This window comes from Rhipicephalus sanguineus, chromosome 10, assembly GCF_013339695.2.
Source record: "Rhipicephalus sanguineus isolate Rsan-2018 chromosome 10, BIME_Rsan_1.4, whole genome shotgun sequence".
Classification (NCBI taxonomy): domain Eukaryota; kingdom Metazoa; phylum Arthropoda; class Arachnida; order Ixodida; family Ixodidae; genus Rhipicephalus; species Rhipicephalus sanguineus.
Genome location: NC_051185.1, coordinates 14894601 through 14913575, shown reverse-complemented (window position 1 = coordinate 14913575; position 18975 = coordinate 14894601). Strand labels below are relative to the sequence as shown.

Below are 18975 nucleotides of genomic sequence, written 5' to 3'. Positions count from 1 at the left end.
ACCTTCCCAGGGTGTTAGCTTGGCTCATTGTTCTCTCGGCTCATGCACATTTTTAAAACACAGTGACCAACTTTTAGAATATCGCAAGATATAAGACGGCGTCTTCACATTTCACTGACTACATTCTTGCGCAACATATGCTAAGACCAACACCGTATAAAACATTGGCAAGGTAATGCCATTGAGTGAATTTCGGTTACTACCTAATTGAACAACACAGAACAGCAGGTATATTGGCTTCTAAATATTTCTTAAACACAGACATCTTGATGGACTAGCATCCCGTCAAATTTATTCAAATTTCAGAAGTTTCTTGTGTTTTGGCTACCAATTATTGTACCTATTCTTGAACAGTCATCAGAACAGAAATTATCCAGAAAGGGTACAGAATGTTAAAATGTATCTACACGTGTCTTACAGTGCTTGTCCGGTGCATGGCCTCCTCATCTTTGTCTTTTTGTGCTTCGCTGAACACGTTGCCATGCCAACAAGCCCAATTTTCAATCCTATTGCTTGCTTCCATTACGTACATCTATCACCACCATTATTTCTTCCCTAGGCGTCACTTAGCACCTTAATAAGCGTCAGATCGCTGCATGAAGATATCGCACTATGCATCTGTCTGCTGGCGTTCCCATTTCGATCTTGCTGGTGAAAATCATAGTTGCTTTGCAAATTTTTAAAGTTATTTGCGCACTGCTACAAATGACCCAAGTGAAGAGTGTTAGATGTTCCAACGCAAATTGGGGCAGCGTATGAAATCTCAAGTCAAATGTCCATATTTTACAATCCGTCTTCTTTTATATGAGAACAATCAGCAATGCAGAAACAAGGACAGAACATATACTTTTGGAAATGAAACGTCGGCTTCACTTCTGTTTTAATAATCACTGCGTGCTTTCACATATCTTCTGAAGACGTGCCATCAGTTCACAACTTTGACCCGCAAAATATGTACAGTTGTTTAGTAGAACAACGGGTTGTGTGTAACCCAGTGAGGCTTCGGTTGATTGAGAGCCTTGGGATGGGAGGTGAACAAGGACTTGAACGCCTCGCTTGTGTTTGGGTCCTTGGCAATGCTGTACCCTTGGCGTGCTTTTTCCGGAAGAATCATTTTTGTCGCAGCACCGACCTCAGATTTCGTAGCGCCGCTTGTGGACGCACCACCTGAAATGAGCACAGAGAATGCGAGGAGAAGTAAATGTAAGAAAACAAATTGGCTGTACTCTGTCTTACTAAGCCCACATGGTACATAGCCTATGACTGCTTTCTGTGCAAAAACTCGATAGAACATGCGTAGAAGGATTAGAAGTACGCAACAGGTGAGACGTACTCGCTTCATCACGAATGCATGCCCTGCTCTCGCTACTGATTGAAGGGCTAGCACAAGTCCTTGCCTTCACTGCACGGAATCTAGCGTGAGATGAAGACATTAAATACAATAATACCACGACAGCCGCATTATGGCTATAACAAATCCATTTTATATCAGGGAAAATAGTGTCTGCTGTGCTGCTTATAAACACACTGAACTAGCGTAACAGAAATTGTGGTAAAGAAATAGCAAAGTACATCTCGTCTCTTGCTTGACACCTTGAACATGACATCAAGTTGAGTGCAGTAGAAAACCACGAGTGGTATATTCCCGGTCAACTCCTTTTGGGGACAATTTTTGCTCAATTCTGCGGAACTTGGCACTGAACACATCTACCGATTACAGAATTTTCGACACAGAGGCAGGTCAGTGTGGCTAGACACTGTGCGAGCAATCATATTGCCCGTAGATGTTGACGTTTACAGTGCGCATAGCTGGTAAGCGTGGAGAATTCGAGATCTGTGCGCAATCGTAAAATACGAGAATGCAAACGGTCCATACCGTTGACAACTGAAGAATTCTTCTCGCCACTTCCGTTTTCTGTTTTAACTTTCTTCTTCCCATCTTCCACACCGTCTGTTGCTCGCTTCTTTGATTTCTGCAAATACGACGCATGCAAAGAATTGTTGACGGCAACTTTAACTGCTTGCACACATCATGGCCAACTGTTCAAACTAGGATCACCTAAAGGGGTACTGACACCATTTTTCGAAGGTGAGCTTACTCTGGCATACAAATCTCCTGCATACAGAGACGGCTCTGAGCAAGTGTGAAGCTCAGCAAATGCTGATAAGTTATTTTATTTTGATATTGCAGTCAATTTGCCCATGGCACACCTACCGACAACGACACTAGCTCGACGTCAGGCTACAGTACTATATCTGGTGACTTCTCACAGCAGTCTGGCTCGTTGTGATGATGTCAGGCACCAAAACTTCCAAAATGGCCGCCTGTGCGTCACCAGTGGAGCCACAGGGCAAAGCAGCCATGGTAACGTCACAATATCTTGCGTGAGCATGTGACGAGACGCTCATACTGTGTTGCGACGTCAGGGTACAGTAGGAACCGAAGCTAGCTTTTAAAAACATGCTGAATAACTTTTTCAGGGTGCACTCATGCTTGGTAGCATATTTTCTAGGCTCTTGAGGGCTTTGCCCTTCATTTGACACAAAAAAATGACAAATGAAACTTTTCGTGTTAGTACCCCTTTAAGATTGGACACCTACTGCACATTCAAGGGGAGAGAAGCATAAGCATAATATTTTCTGATATTAGGTGTGCTATTTCACCTTACAAGTAGAAAAAGGTAAGTAAAAGGTCTTATACTATTTGTAAGAACTTACATGACATATGCAACTTACCTTCTCAGCTTTTGCCTTCGCACGACGCAGCTCCATTCGTGCTGACAATACAGCGATATCATCGTCCGATCCGTTGAGTACAACAATGTCATCTTCCTCAAAAGGCTTGGCACACTGAATTAAAAAAAGAAAGGAACGGAAGAAAAGCTTCAAACTTCCAGGCTTTTGAGCATCTGTTACAAGTAAAATCTTGCATTTATACTTGGAAATCTTGTAAGATAGGAAATGTCACCTTGCATGTCAAGGGTACAAAAGTGTGTGGTTGACAATAAGACAGGCCTGTCTAGCAAGACACCTGCTCCTTAAAGGGAAACTGAAGTGGTTTTAGAATTCGTAAAACTGTTGTTAAAAAGGACCAACATTAATGTCAATGATGGCGCAATTTTTTTCGCTGTTGTGGCAGCAGGAGCTCTAAGATACAGGAAAGAAAAATTCGTCTTGCTCCGCACACGCGAACGTGCTGAAAGTGTGGGCATGGAAACGAACTAACTGAAACTACGTCATCGTTTGTAGTTTTGGCGGAGCTGCGCAGCGCCGTCGTATCTCCAACCGTGGCCTCCGTGACTAGTTCCAGCTGCGCACGTTGGTGGAACTGATCGCGAAGGCCATGCTTTAACAGAGTTGGTGGCGCCGATTATGCGGCACATCGAAGATGACGTCACCCCCTTTCCTCAGCAGCTCAAGAAGCCCTGCGGCTGCAGCCACTGTTTTTTGCCAAGAAATGCTATTTGCGTTCACTTCTGTGAACTCTTACATTGGTTTTCGAATTCAGCAGCGATCAAACTTTGATTACACATTCCAAAGTCATTTTTTTTAAAAAGTGCTTCAGCTTCCCTTTAGAAGGTCACTAAAGTGAAACAATGAACCAGTTCAGACTGATAGATCGTAATCTGAGAACTGTAATGTCGTAAATTTCACCATCATAGGATTATCAACAGAGGAGAAAAGTAACGTCAAATTTTCAGTTTTAAATTTTGCACCGAAATTGCCTGTTGTGATGTTACGGATTTCAAAGTGTATTTCTCATATTTTGGCGCCTTGGCTCAACGAAATTTCCTGAAACTCGGCATGTTAACTCTCTGGCACCCTCGGAGGACAATGTACTTTTTACTGGTTAGGAACTACAGTAGACTCCTGTTAAACGGAAGCTGAAGGGACCAGGAAAATCTGTTTCATTTAACAGGAGTTTCGTTTACTGAGAGATGAAAAGGGGTGCAGAATTCAAGCACAAAACCAATCATGTTAGAGGCAGTTGTTCCATTTAAGCAGTAATTTCATTTAAGAGAGTTTCGTTTATTGATAGTCTACTGTACGCAGGACCTAGCAGCCAGATGATGTCACGACGTTTTGTGCAGGAATTTGAGGGTGGAGTAGCAACCCGCATTTTCTTTTTGTGCATTTCTCACCTACCAAGCGTCTCTTACAACAAGCGAGGTGATATTAGAATTGTGAAAAAGAAGTTTACTAATATGAGAAAATTGTTTCATTCTTTAGTGTCCCTTTAAGGCTGTGTTGTCGAACCATTCTGTTAATCTTTTAATTCCTCTTTAATTCTGATACTAATGACGGAGTTGTGGGTCTTAATATACTTTACTGACAGCAAATGAAATTTGAATACCTTGTGGCACACTTCAGATTTCACTTCCTTGAGGGCGCGCTCTGACAGCACACAGCCACACTGCCGGAGGTAGCAAAACCTGCAAAAACCATTGTCCCCAGGGTCATTTTTGAAGCAGTTACACAGCCAACAAGGAAGCAGTGAGTGTCAGTCATGGCATGAACGTGTGGATGAGAGTTTGGCACCGATTCCTTACATTATTAGCTGATTACACAAGTCTAGGAACTGCAATGCCTTTAAAGGGACACTAAAGGCAAATATTAAGTCGAAGTTGATTGTTGAAATAGCGGTCCAGAAACCTCGTAGTGCTACTTTTGTGCCAAGGAGGTGCTCATTTTTAAATAAAGTCACGTTTTAGTGCTCCGCATCGCATTAGCGCACTTCAAACCATGCGGCTGAAAGCTGTCTTTCTGATGTCACTCTTGTCGTGCCCAACGTTGCCCGCTTTTACTGTGCGGCGGCGTTCACTGGCGGCGTGCACCATTCGCGCATCCGGCAACATCACATGCATGCGACATTTTGTCGAACTTTCTGTCAGAGCGACTTTCACGAGCACGCGAAACACACGCGGCAGTACACGGTACCGAAACTACCGCTGAGACGCGACCGCGAGCGAAGCAGGGCGCCGGGCAAAGAGCAGTTCGGCGAAAACTGAACTTTTGAACCGCGTGTGCCGGCAACGCCATAGAGATTATTTTTTTCTATGAATCAAACAGAAACGAATAAGCAGCATTTTATTACGCCTTTTGATTTTATTAGCCAGTTTGATTACTAGTTATTAATTGTAGTCGGACTCTGTCAAGTCATCAGGATCACTTTCAAAATGTCCCATTCGTGGCGCTCATCGTGTGATACATTTAGCTTAATTTCTCGGTAAGTAGGGCACTGCTGTTGATAATATTGCCGTTTTAGACGTTGTCATACATTGAGCTTTCACTCTGACATAAACTGTTATTTGCCTTTAGTGTCCCTTGAAGAGAGTACTCTGGAAGACATGAGAATGTAATACAGCAGCAGTACAACAATAATAACGAAACAGGCCCTAATGAAAAACTGAAAGAAATCCTGCATTGTGTTTTTTTTTGTTTCTAGGTAGCTTGCTGAGAAAAACAGTATGAGGCCATTATTTTTTTAGTGCACAATAAATTAATAATACAATATTTACATATGGACAGTCGAAAATGCACAGCAAGTGATGCGTGGCTAGTTCACCAAAAAAAAAAAAAGACCCTCCTGAAAAAGCCAAGCTGCTGTAAAAATCTCACCTGTACTTTCCGTTCATCTCCAGGCCAACCACCGGGCAGATGAACCTAGAAGCCCTGAGGTCTACATACTCGTCACCCTTGTCGGCTTTGCGCCCCTTGTAGCCAGGGTTCTCGGTGGGCTTCAGCTCCACAATGTCCTACGAAAATAAAGCGAAAATGACACTTTATTCTTCGCATGTGATAGGAAAGTAACATACGCGATCAAGAGCTCAATAATGCGGCCTAGCAGAGCTATTACACTGGGCCCGTTGGTGCACCGCTACTTGAAGCACTGTTGTCCAATGTGACATACCACCTTGGATGGCTCAACAGCAATTAGTCTTGACAGAGCTCACAATGATGAAGGATCGAAATTGGTTTATGAGGTCTCATGTCCCAAAGCAACTTGGGCAATGAGAGATGCCAAAAAGTTGAAATTTCAGACCCCAACCTTGTATTCGAGTTAGAACGACGTTTTTTTCACCCATCCATGGGCCCAACAAGAAAGCAGTACTGTCATATCCATTCAGAAACATTAGTACCTCTATCACTCTGAGTAAACACACACACACAAACACACACACACCCGCACACACACACACACACAAAACATAAGAAACAAGCAGAAAGACAGGGCGTAACCAGCCTTTATCTCTTCAGCTAGCAAAACATATAAAACATTCAGAAATGCAATTCAGCAGTCTACTACGTCACTTAATTCTTACTTTAGTTACAGCAAGCGATACTATTCACTCATCAGTCTGCAACACGTCGGTGCAAGAAAAATAATGCAAGATTCACGACTAGATACGAAAAGAAGACGCGACCAAGTCGCGCTTTTAGCTGTCAGGTGAGGGTGTCACGCGAAGTAATATACGAGAAACGAACGGCGCAAACTAAGACGAAGGCGGGCCACAAGCAGAAAAGTTAATACCACAACGGCAGCAAGAAAAAACATTCCGCGCATCACAGAACGGCACTCACCTTCATCGAACGAATGTGCTTGGCGGCCTCGCAAGTCGCATCCTTGCTGAGAAGGTGTTCGATGACAGCTTCCTTATTGTACAGTCTGAAAGAAGCGAACGGAGTTATTGCATACTGCGAATGGAAATTGCTCTACTTGGATATTCGCGCTCCAAACGCGTAAGCGTGTTTAGTACGCTACCGTAGATATATACATTCGAAGATACAGTTGGCGAAGACTGATATTTACCTGCCGAGCTCACACGATACGATGGGCATTCTGAGTTCTTCCTGCGTGATGGCGCAGTGTTTCCACTTGGCCACGGCCTCTGCATCTTTGTCTTTCTGAAATTTAGTGAACAAGAAGAGTCACGCGAGAAATAGGTTCGCCACCGTCTATCCTGCTTAGTTTATGCAAGGACTCGGACGGTATGCAAACATGCAATGCTTGTTTGCCGAGTGCTTACCTGTTCGGGCTTCTGTTTGGTCCTGACGAGCTCGTCGCGACGTGGGATTGTGCCACCGTCACATCCCATGGTAGCTGAACTGTGCAAATCGTGGTACAGGCGAATTGAAACTGTCACAGCCCCGATTTCCCGATCACCGCAGACTCGCTGCTGCCTAAACCATAGAGTTTCCTACAATACTATGTGGCCTAAACAACAGCGACAACAAGAAAACGGAAGCCAACCTTGCACGTGGTATGCCATATGACGTTAATTCCGGATGTCGCTGCTCGATTGCATCGCACTACATCAAACCGTTAATCCCACGGCTAATCCGGTGGCGCTTCCTCTTCTTGCCAATATTTGTTGGATAAAGTTATATAACAGCAAATAAGAAACAAATAAACGTCGTTTCCTTTTAGGGAACCAGCGCTGGAGTTTCCGCGGTGTGGGCAGCGCCGCCCTGGTGGTCAAAGCGGGCATACTCCAGCCGCTCCCGCGGACGAGAGTGGCGACTGGTTGAGGCGATGCGGGCGCGTATCGCCGAAACAAAACTAAAGGATGCTGGCGGTACTGTTGCGCATTCAAGTACCACAATACGTAGTGAGGGAGGGCATATCCTTCTATGATTTTCCTTTTAAAACATAAGAATAGGAACGGATGTAGCGTTGCATTCCAGCAGTCAGGCGAGCACAGTATATGTTCTGCTCTTGGTCTCCTGTTTAGTGGCGTCGGGCTGGTTCCTAAACGGAATTGCGCGTGTCTGCTAGACTTATTCGACAGTGAGGGTCACCAGTGGAAACCGGGGCCAACGGGCAGAATTTAATCGGTCTTTTGTCGTAAATAAAACGTACATATTATGTAGCATGCGGCATATGTAATAATCTTTTCATCCGACCACAACCAAGCTCCTTCTGATGCCACCGCGTGCAGTGAATATGATACGATAGGCAGGTAGTCTACATTATTTGCAAACAGTTAAGCAGAAGGAAAGCTGTCTGTCTACGAGATGCGTACGGGGGCACGTTCGCCGAAGCCGCTGAACTGTTATGAGGAATACGCACGCGATGGATGCCTCCGTTGAACTTCACTTGTGCTACAGACAGAATTGTCACGAACAACGCAGTGGACTACTCTAATCGTAGCTTTCTGGAGTCAGCCGATGCGGTAAAGCTTCTTTGTGCATTGGCTGCCGCGGCGAAGTGACATCGCAATTTATGCCTCGCTAGAAAAGGGTCAAATGTCTTGGATTTTTACTCGCCGTTTAATTCGCCTAGCGTACTGTGTTAGTTTTTTCGCTTGCCTGTGTCTGCTTAGAATGAACGTGTTTGATCAACATCGACAATTGCTGGCGTTTTACGTGCCAAACAAGGTATGATTATGAGGCACGCCGTAGTGTGGGAATCAGGATTAATTTTGACCGCTTGGGTTTCTTTAATGTGCACATAAATCTCAGTACGCGGGTGTTCTTTGTATTTCAACCCCATTGAAATGCGGCCACCGTGGTCCGGAATCTATCCCGTGACCTCGAGCATAACAGCGCGACACCATACGTGCTTGCTAGCACGGTGGTTTGCTTGATCAACGTCCGCGTGCATACATACCGCGGGCTGGGCATACATACCACGGCAGAAAAACGTTTACGTAGCTACCCCTTGCCTCTTACTTTTATTTTTTTACTGCAATAGTGGGCAGCTGGTATCGACGCAGCACGTACTTATCAATGGAGGCTTGTGAGCCTGCACTAGCTTGACACAAATCCCAGGACACAACCAGAAAATGGTGACGACGGAGTCGCCACCGCGGCACAGCACTGTTTCTTCGACGCCGTGTGCACAGACGTAGTCTGCTTTGCGGGCTTCTCTCCGTTTTCCAGTGCTTTCCCGAGAAAGTAGCCTTCAGAGAAACTTGTTTTTTTTTCTAAACCTTAGAGCAGTATTACTGGCGCAATGGCTGCTCGAGCTGTTCGCGCCAAAATGAAGCACGGGAACAGAGCACGCGCGTGCGCTCACCGCGGTACAGTGCGGCCGGTCGTCTGAGCGCGAGCGGCATGGCCTCCGAGATTAGCCGGCGGCGCGGAGGCCATGCGAGCGGCTGAATTATGTCGCGACTCCCCGCCAGGCGCCCTTTTTCGGCGCGCCACCTATCCAGCGCTGGTCTCCCATTCAAACGTGTCTTCAAAAACGCAGTGACTATTCTGTGGTCCAGACTACAGAATAGAGTGCAGCTTTATTCTGTGGACCACACAATAAACGTGCGCGCTGTGGGCTGTGCCATAGAGTTTCATGGGCTGTGCAGAAATGTTCTGTAGCCCAAGCAGCCCACCTCTCTTGACGACGATTTTCTGTCACAAATTGCGAGGGCTCATTCTGTGAATCCACTCCATGAAGTCTTCGATTTGTCAACGCTCGAGCTCCCTTGACGACAGCTTCTCTCGCGAATCTCAATATGTGCTCGCCGTTTTGTGAATCGCTATTGAAGACGCGTGTGCGTGAAAGATTCCAATGTTTTGACATATGCCAGTATTGATATGAGCCACAGATAAACTTGTTATTGTGAACGGAAGCAGCAAAACGAAGGCGTATAATGATAACAAATGACAGCGGTTCTAAAATTTCCTGAACCTGATCTATCGCGTGCGGAACACTAAAGTCACTTTCACCACAGTACGTTTGTGTCATGTGAAAAAGTGCACTAACATTTGCACTGGAGACTCGAATTTTGAGCAATCCTTCTGAATTGGCGCGGCCATAAATCACCCGTAAAAGAACGCTAACGCCACCGCGAAAAGAAAACAATAATAACAAATGACAGCGTGTATAAAATTTTCTGGCCTTGATCCATCGAGTACGCAACGCTTAAGCCACTTTCGCCGCAGTACACCTGTGTCAAGCAAAAAAAAAAAAGCGCAATAAGATTGGCGAGAACCTACTAGTCACTGGAACCTACTTGTCACCAGTTTTTTAATGTTTGACGGAAGCCCGTCTGGTCAGGATGATACATGGTGAAGGTAAAAACCTCGAGGCACTGCGCCGACCAAAATGAAAGTTAAAACACACAGCAAAGACGTTTCGGCTGCCGAAACGTCTTTGCTGTGTGTTTTAACCTTCATTTTGGTCGGCGCAGTGCCTCGAGGTTTTTACCTTCACCATGTATCATCCCGACCAGACGGGCTTCCGTCAAACATTAAACTTTGTCACTAGACACAGCACACTGTGTCACTTCATTGGATACACTTGCACGCGCCGTATAATTAGGAGTACTTGTATGATCGTCAACGTCTGAAAACTTTACAGAAACAGCTAAATAGCCCCTTACCAATCTCAGTGCACTTTTTTTGCACGACACTAATGCACTGCGGTGAAAGTGACTGAAGTGTATCCTGACACGAGAGATCAGGGCCAGAGTATTTTAGTAGTGTCGCCCTTTGTCGTTATGATTCCCTTCTCGCGGTGGCGTTGACGCTGTTCTTAAGATCTGTGGCTGTGTTCGCACAATCGGGGGGATCGCTCAAAATTTGAGTCTCCCGTGCAGATCTTAGTGCACATCCTCTTTTTGCATGACACAAATGTACTGTGGTGAAAGTGACTTAAGTGTTCCGCACTCGATAGATCAGGTCCAGAAATTTTTAGAACAGCTGTCATTTGTTATAATACGCCTTCTTTTTGCTGCTTCAATTCACGACAAGTTTACCTGCTTTGGCATGTAAGACCAGCAAGCATGCCAAAGTTGGGCTTCGCCTTCGTATTTCGAACTTTTCATGCATAAGCGTCTTCCATCTCGCGTACTATGCCCGTAAATGGCCTCCTTGGTCCGGAATTATTCACAAAGCTGCGAGCGAATATTGCGATTCGCGAGAGAAGCTGTCGTCAAGAGACCACAGAATAGATTGGGACTCTATTCTGTGGTCTGGTGCGCAGAAACCGTCGTCAAGAGAGGTGGGCTGCTTGGGCTGCAGAACATTTCTGCACAGCCCACAGCGCGCAAGTTCATTGTATGGCCCACAGAATAAAGCTGCACTCTATTCTGTGGTCTGGACCACAGAATAGTCACTGCGCTTCAAAAACGAGAAGTCACGTGACGTGGTTTGATTTGGCTGGCGGTAGAGTTTAAGACCACCCATGTGCGCGTAGTTGGCGAGGTTTCGCATGCGCACGACAAATCTAACGAAAAAAAGCTTCGACCGCATTCGTGCTTCTTAGTGTGACTCTTGATGGAATTCGCATTTGACGACGATGTATTCGACTCTCCGAGAATCAGGTGTAGCGAGCCTGGAACTTCGTACAACGCCAAGATCTGTGAAAGCGAGGTGAGCGGCAGAATGCTTTGTCGGAGAACGTCGATGTGTGTCATATGTTCACCGAATAAAACGTAAAACGACGTATTCTTTCAGTGGTTTCTCACCGCCACCACCGACAACACCGAGGAGATGATGATGCTGGAAAAGTACAAGGGAGATTACCACTACGCGAGAAACGAATTTGACTCAGCGTTGGCAGTCTACGAGCGTTGCTTCAATCTGGCCCCGAATTCAGCCATCTCTGTGATGCGGGACTGCGCCGAAGGAATGGCAAGGTGCTGCTCGAACCTTGGCCTATATGACAAAGCCTCGCAGTACGCCGAAACATTGGTACGCGACTTTTTCGTTCGTGAAACTATCGAAAGTCTTGCGTCTCTGATTGTCGTTATCGTTCTTGCTCGTTTTTCTGCTCGAACAGGAGAAGCTCTCAACGAACAGTGATCACAGGGTCGCGCTGTGGATGCTGCAGTCCGAGATATACAACCGGGCGAAAAACACGATAGGTACGCATGACGTTCGCAGTAAAAAGAGATTGACCAACTACGACCGTAGTTCTAGTCTAGTACGACTAAGCTAACGAGATAGACCAGCTGCGATTGTAGTTCTAGTCTAGTACGACCCGAGTCTAGTCGTACTAGACTAGAGCTACAATCAAGGTTGGTCTATCGCGTTAGTTTAGTCGTGCTAGACTAGAACTACAGTCGTAGTTGGCATATCTCGTTAGCCTAGTCTACTCGACCAGAACTGCAGTCGTAGTCGGTTTATCTAGTTGTAGTCTAGTACGACTAAACTAGATGGACCATCTACGACTGTAGTTCTAGTCTAGTACGACTATATAGACCAAGTACGATTGTAGCAGGAGCCAAACTTTTCGATAAGGGGACGTTAAAAATTCAACCTTTGTTTTACCACTGTTTATCACTTACTCCATGTTCCTGCCAATATTTTGATTAGTAAATATTCAAGCAAGACGGATGTTTAGCAGGAGACCTGAAGAGATGTGAAGTTGTTCTACAAAAATTCTCGCTGGAGCAGACATTGTTTCGACAAGGGAATGTGTCATCAAGACAGCAGGTACTTTTCTTAGCAGTACATTTATGTATGCCTGGATCACTCTCCGTCACTATCAGTGGGAAAGGGAACCCAATTATAATCTTCCTCTCCCATTGGTGATGGGGAAGACTGAGCTAAATGTACAGAGCTCAACACACTTGCCTAGAACATTCAAACGGCACGCCCTAGTCTGCACTGACATTTGCCGATTATGCCTTGTTTGAATGAGCCGAAATTATAGCATGCATGGGTGCTTAGGATGAATGCTCAAGCGTGGGCTATCGCAAACTACTTGTGACTGGCATTACAGCATTCTAGACAAGTTTGTTGACCTCTGTACCTCAAATACTGCTACGGAAAGCACTGGCTGCCCTGCTGAAGAAAAGCCTTTTGCCGAAACGTTGTCTCCAGTGGCATTCCATGTTCGGTGACTTCATCACTAGTAAATGGTTGCTTCTAGTCTACAGAGGATTTGGTGTGCCTGTTGACGCGGCCATGATGTGTAGTACGTCATTTTGAGTTCGCTAGCTCAGTACGGTAAGGATGTTTGATCGATGACCTCATCATTTTCCATTCCAGAGGAGAGTGCAGCCCTCTGCAGATGCATATTGGTGCGACCGTGGACGTCCGATCTTTGGTACAGGCTCTCACTGTGCTACTTGAGCCAGCTTGGAACTCAGAGTGACGCTCCTGAGCTGACCCTCAAAGCTGGTGCTTGCCTACTAAAGACGAGGTAGTTTTTCTATGCCAGTCGCTAACCTTTTTGCCATTGTTTACAAGAAGCAAGACGGTGACTGTAAAAAACGGCATTATAAGACGCGAGCACGCTGTTGATTGGTTGCCGTGTGCTTGCAGGAAGGCTGCAACCATGCTAGCAAAGGCAGACTGGCTTATCATGATAACTTATGGTTAGCGACATGCTGATAAATAATTATTCATCATCATGAATACTTAGTCATTTCTTTCTACAGCCTCTCTTGTTGCTGTTGTGTCTATCAGACAAGCAGGTGATAAAAAGACACAGTAGGCACAATAATTTAAGCTCTGATTAACTAATTAAAAATGCATACATTCAAGCCGTTACACTTTCAAACTGCATAAACAGTAAAAGTTATGCCATTTGTTTTTGTGTGCGGCTGGGTATCCAACTCAAAGACAAAGCCATGGAACCATTTGCATTCAAATGGCGGACGCTTGTGTTTCAATACCTGTCCGACTCGTATACTGTCTGTTGATAATTACTTGGCGTGTCCGTCTGCGTTATAGACCGTCGCTCTGTTTTGGGTCATATTTTATTGAACTGTTTAGGAAAGTTTGTTGCCTCTAAGGGCTTTTATGTGTGCCTTTTGCTACCTGTGTTGCCTTGAATTTTTATAACTGGTAAAACAAAGACTAATCAATACAAAATAGGGCTCCTCTTTTACTTTAGCTCACATACTTATCGGTCATTATATTCTGAGAATACCTGCATGCTTTCTTTACTTCCAGAATGCTGTACCAGGGGGCACTGTCAGGAAATCAGTCTTTTGCAAAAGCACGTAACCTCAAGATGCTTTCCAAGGTATACCATTTTTACCCACAAATGCTGTTGCATCTTGCTTGGTAAGCCTGTTGACGTCGACTATTTTATCGCAGGTCGAAGATCTGGTTGCCAGCCTGAAACTTTCAGAAGACTTCACAACGCAGGCCCTGAATGTGAGTTACTAACTTGTTGGAGCAAGAAACGAGATTCTATCACCCGAATGATGTTTAACTAGGGAAGGATTGCAGCGTGACAAGTGCCTGCCTAAAGTGTTATCAGACATGTTTTACCGTGAACTTCACGATGCTGATGCTACAGAAGCTGCCACTGATATTTTGGGAGTACAGACTACAACAGTGGTTGCAGGCATTTCAATTTGCCACTGTGTTTTGCTCAGGGCCGTAGTCAGAAATTATTTTCGGGAGGGGTTCAACCATACATTATATATGTTCGTGCGTGCATTTGTATGTGTGCGTGTACATATGCGCAAGCAAAATTTTTGTTTTTGCTGCATCTTCATGCATTTTGCACTAAAACAGATATAAAGGGAATTTTCAAAGCACTCCACTGAACATGCGGTGAGGATCACTAGACGAAAATTACTGGCAAGATTTGTAATGTGCCTGGCTGTGGTGTTTGAGTCTAAGTTTCCTGGAAGTTAGGCTTATTTGCAGTGGCAGGGGTTACTGAAATCATGGTGCTTGTACTGCAAAACCAACTCGCACTTTTCTGGATAGATATGCAACAGGCCTGTAATGCGATGATTACTGCGGTGCAATGTTGTCAAAGCTACCCATGCCTTACCTCACGGGTACTACTGTCCAGATATGAGGGGCGTCATAGTGAAGTGTTTCTTGTGGATGTTGATCACCAGTGAATCATTGATGTATGTTACTCTGAAAACTAAGTTCATAAGTATTCTCACATTTTGCCCTGACCATATGGAACCACTGTGGCTAGGATGTGATCCTGCGACCTGGATGGGAGTCTGTTTAGATATTCAGAGTGCAAGTGCACAACAAGGTTTCGCTGCTGTGATATGATCATCACTCCAAAGCCTATATGTTTCCGGTTCCTGAACTGTTTTTTTCTTTCCATCGTTTATTTAGGAATTTGAGAAAGATGCCGATACTGCAAACGGGGCTGAAATTGATGAGGAAGAGGAGTCGCTCAGGTTACTGGTAAGGATTTGATGAAACTCCCGAAATTGTTATTTACTCTTGCGCGAAATTCGGCAAGACTTAGCCTCGAGATCAACACTGGTCGTGCATCTCACGTCAACATGGAACATGTTGAAAGGCTGGCTGACAATTCTCTCTGTCCGCCGGAAGTTCCCAAGTGTAGTATAGTAAATAGTGATTGTATGTTTTCTTTCTGTTACTGTTTTCTAAATTCAACAAGTTCTAAACTGTTTCAACTTTTACTAGCCTTTGTTCACAATTGGGTTGGAAAAATTATACACGTCATCGGGACAGCTGATCGGATCGATCGCCTGTGTGACATCGCTCACGCATGCAATGTGCCATAGGCAAGGGTGGCTAAAAACTCTGTAGCACCACTGCAATCTGTAGAGATGCACATATTAAGTCCTTGTAATAAATTACATACTTTGTGTAGGGAGCTTAAATTGGTCTGATAATGATTTGAAGGGACCTACCTGTGCTTACCAGCTTAATGCATTTGTAATCGCCGAAACCTTTTCAGGGACCTTTTAATTAAGTTACAACCAGTAGGGACCATTACATCGATCTTGCATTGCAAGCAGTTTTGAAAACTTGAATGTAAGATTGAAAGCAAGTTCTCGTGACTGCTTTAATAAAATGGTACGAAGTGTTCTCGTAGATTGTATTTCAAATGTTGCATATAGCAGTGCTCATTATTCAGTTATATTGTAGAAGAATGCTTTTTTTATCCTCAGTAGAGCAGATGGATGGATGGATGATGGAAGTTAAGAAAGTGATGTTGAATGGGTGTTCAGTGACCAGTAAATAAATGACTTGGGGTACTCCTCCAAGACTGAAGTTGTTGCAGCTAATAGATGGACACTTGAATTTCAGGGCCTGAAAGCTGCAGATGTTATGTCCACATTCGAGAAGCATTGGTTTTCCTGGATTTTGTGGTATGAGCACGATGGCAAAAGTCCAAAGGAGCAGGAAGTCTAGGTGGAGCAAATTGTCATCTGTACATTATCTACTGTAGCATCTGTTCAAAATAAAGCTGCACACGATTCACACTCCAACAGTCTTCTCACATCGATCGTTGCAACGTAGCGGTTGAAGTGGGTGCCAAACGAGAAGCAGTTTCCTCCGCCACCAATAACGAGAATTTTATAGTTATTGTTGGAATCTTCGATAAGCACGCTGCTGTGGCCAAAGGTCATAAAGGGGTGTTCTGGGTCCTGCCCTGGGAGTGACACTTCCCTGCAGACCATGGAAACCAGGTCTATGGTTGCCAGACCACAGGGTTCTCCACTCCTGCCGCTCACTCCGCCGACAAGCACCACTGTGGTCGGGCGTACGAGATGTGCGGTATGACCGAACCTGCAACAAACAATGACGCCAAGTTGTTAACAATGAGGTGAAAGCAGCACTGAAACATTATTTTGAATTTGTACAAAGCATAGCTTCAGAGTGCAACCAACCACAGCAGAACACCACAGTCACGAAGGCAAATAGATAAATAATGGCATCTGTGCTCAAGAAGCAGGCACAACGAACACAACAACTTGTCCAGACAAAAGACACCATTTTTACGAGGACAACAAAGCCGAGTATAAGAGAGGGAAATCAACGGCCACCCATTTGTAGCATGAAGCCACAAGGAAATCCTTACGGATTTCTCAGAAAGAAAGCCTGTTAGTTGCCAAAAAATTCGTTCTGGTCCGGAGATCGAACCCAGGACCAATGCCTTTCTGGGGTGGTCGCCCTACCAACTGTGCTAATCGGGAAGCTAGCAAGTGGCAGTGCAAGAGCGAATTAATGGAGAACTCAAAGCGCATGAACACAGAATACTGCAAATCCATTCTGTGGAATCCCGCGTGCTTACTTAAGCCTTCTGCCACATTGTGGGATTCCGCAGAACCAATTTACAAAGCTGAGCATGTCGGTACTGATTTACGTTATAAAAAGGTGGGAGTACAAACACGGATAAAAGATGAAGACAATAAAAGTGGCAACAGGTTTGCATTGGCCCTTTCCTTCTGGTGTCCATATTCTGCGCGCCCACCTTTCCATAAAATGAATTATACTATACCTAGGTAGGAGGCCTTCCACAGGAATCTCTTCCCAGCTTAGCGTAGCAATGTCAAAACTGTACACGCAGTTAAGAGGTTTCTCGCTGCTCGATAAGCCACACGTGACGATCACAGAGGACTGATCTTCGGCAGCAACAGCGGCATGGCTGTGTCGTGGCTCGGGCCACACTACACCTTCAGGCACTTCGCTCCACGACCCTTCGATGACGTCTAGGACGTGAGTGTCGCTCAATGCAGCGTCGCACGGTGTCCGACCACCAAACAGGACTGCTTGCTCGCGGCCCTCTGCACTTCTGAGCTTTGTCAGGGTGTGCCTCCATCTTGGAGTAGGTGTATGAGCAAACTGCGACCTCTCGGCTACGTACGACCCGTCTCGAGAAGGGGTCAAGGCGACGTCGGTGTCGCAAGATCGAAGAGGCGACGTGCGACCGCCGTTTACCAAAACGCAGCCGTCGTCTAAACACAACATGGCGAAGTGCTGTCTACCCTCAAAGCACGCGCCGATGGGTTCTGAGTGGAAGGTCGTTGGGTCTGTCAGGACAGCCTCGAAGACGCGCGAGTGTTTTCCGGCGTTTTCGGCGAAGCCGCCTGCCGTGATCACTTTGCCGTCTGTAGTCAGTGCGGACGAGTGGCCGAACCTACGCAAGCTCGAGTCCACGCCGTGAAGCGTCCACTCTACCGGCCCTAAGGTCGAGATTGCGGGCGTACCAGCGACGTCATGCCGAGCGAAGCCTTCTGGAAGAAAGGCATCGAAGGCCCGTCCTTTCCTGGACACGGCGAAAGCGTAGTGGGCGCATTTTTCGAGCCACTCCTCGAATTCGTCGAAAGGCTCGAGTCCCTGGAACCGTGAAACTTCCTTGGCGTCCAGCGTGCCGAGGTACTCGGACACGCTGATGCATTCGCACGACTCGTAACCGAGCGACAAGTACCTGTCCCTGAGAGACGCCACGTTCGGGTAATCGCGCAGGGACTTGAGCGGTGAGCCGAGCGACTCGAAGTGCCCCGTCATGACGATTCCGAAGGCGTCCTTCGGTTCCACCTGTTCGTACACCGCCAGGGCCACGATGTCAAACGCGCTAGACGTCCACTGGACGAGACGGTCGGAATGCTTCGTGTCCAGGTACGAAAGCACGCACTCCGCTATCACGAGTGTTGGCACGCTAAAGTCAAGGCCTGCGGCTCGTAGCCCGGACTCCAAACTTACGACGTCGCGAATGTCCTGGCCCAGGAGACTGTACTGCGACCGGGACCCCGAAGTCAGCGCGTTGGCTAGCGAACGAAGCTCGGTAGAACTCTCGATGATGCCTCTCTTGTTGGCGACGACTAACGACAGGTCCACTTCGAAGTAACGACAGTTTACGGGCAACGCGCTGGCCGCTTTTAGCCTGAAGTAGTTGGCGTCGTAGCCTGCACCCAGGGACAGGACTTGGCACGTCTCGTTCCCGAAGGCGGAGTGGAAGGCTTCGAAGAGCTGAGTCATGCACTTGGCTCGAACGTAGTAGCCGCGGTTGATGAGAGGCGATCTCCGAGCGCATTTGGCCACGAAAAGTCCGGTGAAATGGTCCGTCACGTATCCTTTGGAAGCCATTGAGCACTTGCTAACGATACTGCTGTCGTTGGTCCTCTGAACAGGACTGTGTTTGTGTTTCTTGGCCATTTTCTGTTCCTTTAGAAAGCCGACATGCGCACATACAAGGCAAGAATCACACGCAGGTTTGTTCAGCAGCAGTAACAACTTCAGCGAAGTTTAGCAGAGGTACAGTGGATTAAAAGTCTCAGCAGCGGAGAGATGAACATCGTATGGGCGCCGCCATGTTTGGTTGCAGTACCGCATAAAATA

At 46.1% G+C, this 18975-nt stretch overlaps 3 protein-coding genes across 3 annotated transcripts; 1 reads left to right on the top strand and 2 right to left on the bottom strand.

Moving 5' to 3' along the window:
• Window positions 1–863: 863 nt before the first annotated feature.
• LOC119407094 (replication termination factor 2) lies at window positions 864–7211 on the bottom strand. The gene is made up of 8 exons (XM_037673928.2): window positions 7029–7211; window positions 6812–6906; window positions 6583–6667; window positions 5620–5756; window positions 4355–4433; window positions 2737–2850; window positions 1877–1973; window positions 864–1167 (listed from the first exon to the last, which is right to left on the bottom strand). Exons 1-8 carry the CDS (start codon window positions 7095–7097, stop codon window positions 965–967), a joined length of 879 nt encoding a protein of 292 aa, XP_037529856.1. The 5' UTR covers window positions 7098–7211; the 3' UTR covers window positions 864–964.
• Window positions 7212–11092: 3881 nt separating this feature from the next.
• LOC119407090 (uncharacterized protein C8orf76 homolog) lies at window positions 11093–16112 on the top strand. The gene is made up of 8 exons (XM_037673925.2): window positions 11093–11316; window positions 11401–11637; window positions 11726–11810; window positions 12940–13093; window positions 13849–13921; window positions 13996–14055; window positions 14992–15063; window positions 15940–16112. The coding sequence occupies exons 1-8, from the start codon at window positions 11221–11223 to the stop codon at window positions 16042–16044; spliced, it is 882 nt and encodes a 293-aa protein (XP_037529853.1). The 5' UTR covers window positions 11093–11220; the 3' UTR covers window positions 16045–16112.
• Window positions 15832–18935, bottom strand: LOC119407088 (tRNA wybutosine-synthesizing protein 4). Its single transcript, XM_037673920.2, has 2 exons — window positions 17135–18935; window positions 15832–16422 (listed from the first exon to the last, which is right to left on the bottom strand). Exons 1-2 carry the CDS (start codon window positions 18790–18792, stop codon window positions 16089–16091), a joined length of 1992 nt encoding a protein of 663 aa, XP_037529848.1. The 5' UTR covers window positions 18793–18935; the 3' UTR covers window positions 15832–16088.
• Between the last annotated feature and the right edge of the window lie 40 nt (window positions 18936–18975).